The sequence below is a fragment of the Micromesistius poutassou genome, assembly GCF_964030765.1.
Source record: "Micromesistius poutassou genome assembly, contig: SCAFFOLD_4798, whole genome shotgun sequence".
NCBI lineage: Eukaryota > Metazoa > Chordata > Actinopteri > Gadiformes > Gadidae > Micromesistius > Micromesistius poutassou.
The window spans coordinates 10001-19290 of NW_028177308.1; the positions used below are offsets into that span (position 1 = coordinate 10001).

The following is a 9290-nucleotide window of genomic DNA, read 5'->3' on the forward strand; positions in this document are numbered from 1 at the left end:
ATAAGTTCTGTTGACGTGACAGCCTCGGGGTTTGTTATTGTGTTGATGATTGAACGTTAGCAGTGTTCCGTCACGGCAGCTGTTAACCCCTTGGGCACGAGTCACTAATGCACGTGTAGATAATGTAACGTTTAAATCAGAGGTTGGGGATGATAACGATTATCCAACATAAACTGTTGACCTCCATCACCCCTGATGTTTTAAAAAGAACCCAATGCACGAAATGCCGCACAAATGAAGAGATAACTGCTAAAAGCATTGTTGGGGTTAGAACTGGGTCTCTAACAGAGAGTTCAGAGGTTCAGACGGCCAGAGACGAAACCCACCAGGAACACAATGTTGGTGTTTTGGTAGAGAGCCCGGGCCACACAGATCCTCTGTCTCTGGCCTCCACTCAGGTTGATCCCCTAGAAGATAGAGACAGATATAGTTACTTTATATACATCACATGCGGACAACAGAGGGAAGACACCGTATCATTGCATTGGAAGGAGATTTCTTCGTCTGTCTTCTCTCATCTCTCAGTGCTAATGATAGACATGGTTTCCTTGGCAGGAACTCCTCTAATTGTCTCCTACGAGCGCTTGAAAACAACTGTTGTTGTTGTTGTTGTTAGAATGATGATGTTTGGATGTAGCAGAGACTTTCCTATTGCATCATGTCATCATTCATTAACTCTTCATACTCTCACTCACTCAACCACTGATCAGTCCTCCCCCTGGCAATCACCACCGACGGTCAAAGGCCTCGCCGGTGCTTTTAAACACGCTATACGACTAGGATCAAGGTTATACTAATATTGTAAATGCAAAACGCAGGATCAATGTGTGTCTACCCTCTCCCCTATCTCCGTCTGGTCTCCGAAGGGCAGCAGGTCGATATCCGGCTGCAGGGAACAGGCCTCGATCACAGCCTTGTATCTGGAGAAAACATACAGAGAGCAAACACGCCATAACATTACACTCTGTATCACATTAGACCCAGAGCAAAACACACCATAACATTACACTCTGTATCACATTAGACCCAGAGCAAACACACCATAACATTACACTCTGTATCACATTAGACCCAGAGCAAACACACCATAACATTACACTCTGTATGACGATATGATACAATAATAACTTTATTGTCAGAGCAAGTCTGAAATTTGTCTTGCATCCCAGCAGCTCTACTTACAAACATCACAGACAAGACATCAGGACAGGACATCAAGTTCTAGGCATTAACAGACGCTAAGAGCCACTAAGAGCAAATACACCATAACATGAGTTGCACCATTAAAACTTGTTCACTGCCGATACAAATGACAAGAGTCCTAAACCTTACCAATCTGATCCCTCACTGTTGGCTAACAGCATCGATGTGCGGGACTTGTGGGACATTGGAATACATGCGTTAACCATTTGCCTTTTTAGAGACGCCTAAAATGCCCTAATACTGCAGAAAGTGCTCTTTTCAGTGTCGCTATAAGACCTCTGTGTTGGATGTTTGTACGGTGAGACTTGAGTTCAAGGCCGGTATGACACCGGGATCAGAGCGGTGGGACTGGTGAACCGTACCTCTGTTTGCTGAAGGGGCTTCCGAAGGTGATGTTCTCCTCGACCGTGGCGTTCAGCAGCCAGGACTTCTGGGCTGCGTAGGCCACAGAGTAGCGGTTCTTACTGGGGGGGGGGGTGACATGGGAAATGGAGGCAGAGTCAGTGGACTACAAATGGCGACATTCATAAAGCCTCGAAGAGCAGGAGGGCTGACGGAACAGCAGGGGAGCTGAATCTTAAAGAGATTCATGAAGTTACAAATAAAGTCTTATTTTGTCTTAGTCTGCCGGTCAGGCACGTATACATTTACGTTTACATTTAGCAGTGTAGAACAACTATCTTCCACTTGAAGCCTGATAAATGAAGAAAACATTAATGTGTTTGTGTTGTCTTCTAGACTCTGTAGTGTTCTGTCAGAGTTGATTTAGCACAACAGAGAAAGCCTCTGGGTTTAAATGAGACACCGAGTGATCTACAAAACGATCAAGCAAGAATTCCTCAAAACACAATTTGACAAATGTTATTTTTGCGATGGTACAAGCTGCACTCCGGAAAAAAGCCGCACTCAGCACTCCTATCTCTGAAGCGATTTATGAACGGACGGGCCAAGACGGGAAAAGCCTTCATCGGACATCAAGCTCCACCAAACCACACGATGGAAAGGTGATCCGTTTTCAGATGAGAAAAAAACGTTGTTGAGGAAACAGGTTAATTATGAGCCGCAAATAAAAACCACACCACCAACGACATCAACCAAATGAGGGAAACCTAGACCTTCTACAGGACGGGTAGCACCACAAAAACACACAACAACAAACAACAAACAACACAACACAACGCATCTCCTGCTGGGTGTCTGACGTTCAGCTTATATTTGACTGCACCGTTACAAAGGGTAAGAATGTTGATGAACTATATCTTGATATCTTTATCTTATCATTCTTTTGACCATCATTTTCCTATTTTTGTGGGAAATATAACGGATCTTCACAAAATATGAAAATGAAAAGTTTTATATTATTTAAATACGTAGCTACTTTTTCGAGTCAAGGACCCCCAGCATTTGAAGCACACACACACACACATGAACACAAACACACACACACACACACACACAAAGCAACACAGCAACAACCAGCACACAGCTAAGAGTTCCCCCTGATGGGGGACAGACACAAATGAAAGAGAGAGACGTAGGGCATTCTAAAAGCAATAAGTAATCAGCTAACAGATTCTCACATGAGGTATCTGTGGTAGTTAGGATTAAGCTTTTATAGCGAAACAACCACTGTGGGATTTTCTGTTAACTGAATCCGGGGCCAGAGAAGGAGTAGATGTACTTTAATACTCAAAGCTCTCTAGCGAGAAATAGTATAACACTTTCAGTTCAACATCTGACAACCCTGCATTTCGTCTAACCGGTTCCTCCCTTACACACTAACTCTTGTCGTAGTGGAATTGCATCAGGCTGGACTTCTAGGTTTACAAAGTAAAAGCCCCATTTCAATGGTATATCTGAACTTGCTTATAATAAAGACTGAATTCACTTGTCTCTGGGTTTGGAGCGAAAACTTGGCGGCCAATCTGAAAGCGGCTCTATGAGAAATTTGTCAATAAAGTTTTAAGTTTGTACAGAGCTAAGATACACACTCTGAATTTCGCTAACATTAGAACACTGCACTGCAAGAAGTTTAGCTGGAATGTGACGGTAAAGCTAATGCACTGTAAATATAAAACTGCCATATATATATATATATATATCAAAATATATATATATATAAAAAAGACACACCATGCTGTTGTCAAAGTTTATACGCCGCTACTACTACAACTACTGCTGGCCACTTCGGGAATGTCCGAACGAACGGAAGATTATGGAAAATGGACATGTTTAAGAGGAGGAACATGGGAAACACATAAAAGTGGGTAGGTGGGTAGTGGGGTCACAACAGGTTCACAACGGGAAGTAGGACACGGGGAGCAGAACCTATACCTCTGGACGTCTGCTCCAGACTCCTCTGCCTCTGACCAACTGTCAAAGTCACGCATGATAGTTAGCCTTTTGAGAGAAATGTGTGTGTTGTGTGTTGCAAGGCATTCTGAAAACGTGGCCTGTGTGTGTATTTAGACCAAGACACACAGACCCGACAGACCGACTGACACATATAAAGACAAATAGAAGGACAGTCAGACAGACAGAGGGACGGCTAGACAGCAAGTTACAAAGAAGATACACATACATTTCCTTGGCAGTGGAATATAGTATAACACAAGGCATCAAAGACACAATATTATCCCATAAACACTTAATCAACTGAACTTAATATGTCAACTCCCCACACATAAAGCAAGGGCAAAGTCAGTGTGATTCTATCATATTTTGTGGTGTGTGTGCGTATCGCATATATCACGTGTGTGTGTGTGTGTGTGTGTGTGTGTATGTGTGGTGGTGCACGTGTTGCTGCTACGGTTTCTATTCTAGTTTTAGGGCTGATAGTGCAGCCACACACAGACTGGGAGTGTTGTTGAACAGTCTATTAAAACCATCCACCCTCCAGGTCCCTCATGTGATTACATACGTACGGAAGGTATGTCTCTGGACTCTAGCCCTTTACCTCAAACAACATTTCAGCCAAAGATTGCACTTCAAATTTGGCTATCATTTGTTTGTTTTTTTAGACAACACTGGTGGGAGTAAATAGGAGAATCATCCACTGTACCAGCAATTTAAATATACTGTATAAAAACAAATACAAATCAACTACATTGATTCAAATTGGACAGAAACTGACACATGCGTTATGTATGAGCGACTGTGTTTGACCTGAGAAAGAAACTGATGAGAGGGTTTTCAGATATATTCAAACATTTGGTAATTGTGTCTTTGATGAGAAAGCTTATAGAAAGCAAGTGAGTTCCTCTAGCTTGGTGGAATAATAAGGGCTATGTGTCAGCTCAGTAAGGCCGATACAGATCCAGTGGTGTTCAGCTAGGTGTGAGCTAGGTAAGGCTGATATCCAGTTTGTGTTCAGCTAGGTGTGAGCAAGGTGAAGCGAAAGGGGAGAGAAGTACCTTATGTGGCCCTCGTGGAGCATCTCACATTCAGGCAGCCTGATAAGGCAAGAGGGTAAGACACAGAGACACAGAGGTACGCCACACACACACACAAACGCACGCACACACACACACACACACACACACACATTACACATCGACAGATGTGTGATGTGTTCACACAAAGCACAGGTTAGTATAGATAATTAAAGCCTAAAGCTTCTCTCACGATGCTGCTGTGCACTACGCTGAATATATATACACATATATAATATATGTATATATATATATACATATATATTGTTGCATTCATTCTGATCTAGAATGTTGAAATGGTGACCGTTTGTCTGTATGCAGCATTAGCATCATGAGAGAGAGAGACAGGAAAGCTGCGTACAACATCGTCACCATGGCAATGACTGCAGAGTGCAGAATGTGTCGTGCGAAGCATCAACCATCCATCGTGGTGTTGATATACTTTACTCAAACTGTCGCACAGAGAAGTGGGCTTTTTCCTATAAGCTTAAACAATAGACATCATCCTCCAACTGAAACATAATCATAGTTCTTATCGGCAATTATGATAGTATTCTGTTTGTCTTCACTTTTTTAGGACGTGATAAAATGATCAAAAGGGAGACGTGCCCTCACTCAATAAACCCCGAAGGCTGTTTACATGACATCATGACCGTCAGAGAAACGCGTCAGTAAATCGAATCACACTTTCAAAGGCCCCTTTTCTCGGATGTCTGGGCGGCTGTGGAGACAAGGAGACGGTTGCCGGGGCGGCGTTGGGGCGTCAAAACAAACACGGAGTCATTCACATGTATAATGATGATACCAGAATGACGACCCCGGGACTTCAAAGCATCGGAACATTCCGGGTGACGCTTGACATTAATCTTTGTGTGGGAAGTGTTCGTCTCTCGGCCTGGATCACTTAAATTATTAAGATGAGGTACGAACGATCGGGGTGATTCACACTCGTTTGACCTCTTTTTAATTGGGGCTTTTCTTATTGCAATGGGACAAAAATGCTGAAGAATACTGTTTGTCAATGGCTTTTTATTTTTTTATTTAAAAGTGACCTTAATTCGGTATTAACAGTTTCGTTCATTTTCTAGTTTGTGTTTGGATGTTTAAAGGTGCCGTGACATGCCACCAGGTGTGGTGTGAGTAGCCGTTACAAGCGTTTTTGGAAATCTGCCCCTTAAGACATCATAAGGGACAGAAAGTGGGCGTGTCCACCTGAATCGTTCTCAGATGTGTTGCTGGATAGATCAGTCCACCAGCCCTACCCAGTGGACCGGAGCAAACGTCGCTCATCTGTCCGTCACACATCTAGGTGGAAACGCCCACCTGTGATGTCACAAGGGGCTGATTTCCAGAACGGCTTGTAAACGGCTGACCACACCACACCTGGTGGCGTGTCATGGCACCTTTAACGCACCCTCTCAAAATCGAAATACGCTCCTTTATTAATAAAATGTATTTTTTCCTGTAAACGTATGTATTTTTCTCTACACATTCATGGGGATTTGCATGGGCTTTGATTGGACTTCCAAATCAAAATCACTCGATTCACTCGAATCACTCAAATCACACGTTAGTAAACATTAGTAGTGAAGTCCCATTAGTGACGAGATGAGACAAAACAATGGATTAGACCCAAGAGACCAGCATGGACATGATGGATGCCTTTAAAGACGTAGGGAACATAGCACAGGAAGAGCTGTGCTGAAGGACCAGACATAGAAGACATCACAGGAAGACAAGAGATGGATGAGACGGATGGATGAGACAAGAGATGGATGAGATGACGGAACATCTGAATCAGAACAAAAGGGCTTCCTCTTCATGACAACGTGATGAAGACGTTGATTAGTGAACAGGTCAGTGGAGAATGAACCGCTCAAGGTCTGGGCACCAACGCATCTTAAAGGGGAACTTTGGATTGTTTTCAACGTGGACCCCATTTCCCCTCATTTTGAGTCTAAGGGACGCAAACGCCCATTGGGCTCCAACGCAATCTCTTGGGGGCGATAGTGCACCGTCTACGTACGTCCTCTGAAAGTGCATATTTTTCGGATTATTCTCAGATTATTATTATAAGTTTAGTTTATGGAAACATTATGGAAAGGATTCCTACGCATAAATACAACTTTTTTCTTTACTCTTCGCTTGACCGTTAACAGTTGCTTACAATAAATCAACAACAGCTCAAGTCCATACCCCAACAAAACAGCCATCTTTTCATTTAACTATCCTCCTCTATTTGAGTGAAATGTGACGCAGAATAACCACAATAAATAACCCTAATAACGTAACATAACAGACGCGCTACTGTGACGATTCGATGCTTGCATTAAACATGGTCAACTGATATGTGGTTTTTAATGTTTTTAACGTCAACAAGAGGTGTTCTTACTTGCTCCAGCTGACTCTGCCGTTTAGGGTCTGCATTTCACCCAGCATGGCCAGCAGCAGAGAGGACTTCCCACAACCAACCTGTCCTACAATCATGGTCAGCTGACCTGCGGAGGAAGATGGAAGATCGGAGGGAAATGAGTGAAAAATAGAATTCCACTTTTTGTACATACTTGCACTTAAAATAGTACTTGGCGTTGTGTAGCGTCTTATCCTGGCTATCTTTGTTGTGTACGGGTAATGGGTCAACCTAGCCATTGTTAGTGCTTGGTTCTATGAACTTCCTTACTGTACCGACAGCGATATATTGTTGTTTACCTTTCTTCTGACAAATGTACTTACTGTAAGTGGCTTTGGATAAAAGCGTCTGCTGAAGGCCCCTAAATGTAAATGTAAATGTTTTACCCCTAAAAATAAATGACTTTGTTTTTGACGTTATACGAGGCCTTAGCTGAGTTTCTGATCACTTCTATTGCAGTAACCCCCTGGAGAGCTTCTTCAGCTATCAAACCATTTCTAGTGGTTCATCCCTTCATGACTACTGAGGCCAGCCAATCATGTGTTCATAGTACAAGGCACAAGTCAAAACAGCCAAAGTCTACCTTACCACCCCACACATAGCTCAGCTGAAATTGAGCCACTAACTTTCTCTCACAGGAACATGTTACGTGCACACACACACACACACGCACACACACACACACACACACACACACACACACACACACACACACACACACACACACACACACACACACACACACACACACACACACACACACACACACACTACTTCAGTTGCTCTAAATAGCCATACAACATCTCCTGGCCAGCCAGCCAATCATGTGTGCCGAAGTGAGATATCTAAAATAGCGAGAAATTCCCTTCCCAGGGGAGAGCTGTGTGCATGCGTGTGTGTGTTTACGTGCGTGTGTATGTGTGTGTGTGTGATACGTTACACTGTCCATCTGTCCATCTGTCTACAAGCTCTTATGTGTGACCTGCTCTCCTGACGTTGGACATACCAGTGACCCAGCCATTCGGCTCATTAATTACCTATTAATATCCAACATTTGTAATTTGGATTAAATTCTAGACCAGAGTCTCCATATTAATATTACCCGGTATTAAATTTAGACCTTTTAGCATTTTTTGAAAGTTCGAACTAAGATAATAAATACTGTAGGAAAAAAATGACAAAAACGTTAATACGCAATAAATGTCCCAATTTATGACCAAGCTAGACTAAACTCTCTTTATGACCCTCAGTGACTTCTTCGGAGGGAAGGAATTTGATTGGCCGAAAGGTACCTGTGGGGATTCGAATGTTGATGCCCGACAGCGTGGACAGGTTGCTCCCCCAGGTGAAGAAGCCGTTGCTCACCTGTGCAGATGGATAATTGAATTAAGAAATTGGAATTTTTAACTGATCAAAGCATTTGATTTGTGCAACGAATACGTTACACAACAAATACAAATGCAAAATCTGATCTTAAAAACTTAAAAAGAACACAATTCGGAGTGTGGAGGGTAATTGAGCAGAAGAATGGTTCCATTACTAACGGTACATTGTATTCACACACACACACATCCTGTTGCTTAAAGCTCTTACAGGGGAAATTATTCATCAAAAAATGAGGTATTGACCCCCGGCTCTGAAGGAACTCTCACCTCCATGTTTTAATGAACATGTATCCTGCTACGACTCTATCTGTGTTTACATTCCGACCAGCTGTTGTTTCAGCTTATTTATTCATGTTTGTTTTATCTGACAACCCCCCCCCCCCCACCACCACCAGCCCCCAAAAAACACCCAGTGCCTTTCTCACAAACCACAACTCCCCCCGATACTGTGAAAAGATTCGGACGGACGACAGAAATTATGATACATTTATCGGATACTTAATATTCCGATGTCTTTTTAAAGTTAAAAAGACACACTTGAAATTGCCAATTTTGTAAACCGAAATGTTGCTCCTCGGTAGCATGTGCTACCATAGTTCTTTACTTTAGAAGCGTTGCCTTGAGCCACACGCTAACTTGTGGTAGTGGGCTGGCGTTAATGCTTGTTTCTGTTTGCTATGCTGGTACATTTGTCCTCAACCAACAACCGCTAACTCTCCCGCAAACAGGAGCGCAAACAAACAGACGTCGGAAATGAAAGACAGATGTTGCCAAGGTCGAGATATAAAACACTGGGACTCTCAAACAGCAGAGTTCACGCCGGGGGGGGGGGGGGGGGGGCGGGGGGTGTGTGTGTGTGTG

General features: G+C 43.1%; 1 protein-coding gene across 1 annotated transcript in view; it reads right to left on the bottom strand.

Annotated features, from left to right (window-relative positions):
- Positions 1 to 8702, bottom strand: part of LOC311376274 (ATP-binding cassette sub-family C member 9-like) — a gene marked incomplete at both ends in the record, with an annotated part of 18045 nt that extends 9343 nt beyond the window's left edge. Inside the window, 6 exons of the mRNA XM_084491118.1 lie at positions 327 to 407; positions 836 to 920; positions 1566 to 1667; positions 7027 to 7132; positions 8337 to 8409; positions 8697 to 8702. Coding sequence (XP_084347244.1) covers positions 327 to 407; positions 836 to 920; positions 1566 to 1667; positions 7027 to 7132; positions 8337 to 8409; positions 8697 to 8702 — 453 coding nt within the window. The remainder of the gene's footprint in view (positions 1 to 326; positions 408 to 835; positions 921 to 1565; positions 1668 to 7026; positions 7133 to 8336; positions 8410 to 8696) is intronic.
- Positions 8703 to 9290: the final 588 nt, after the last annotated feature.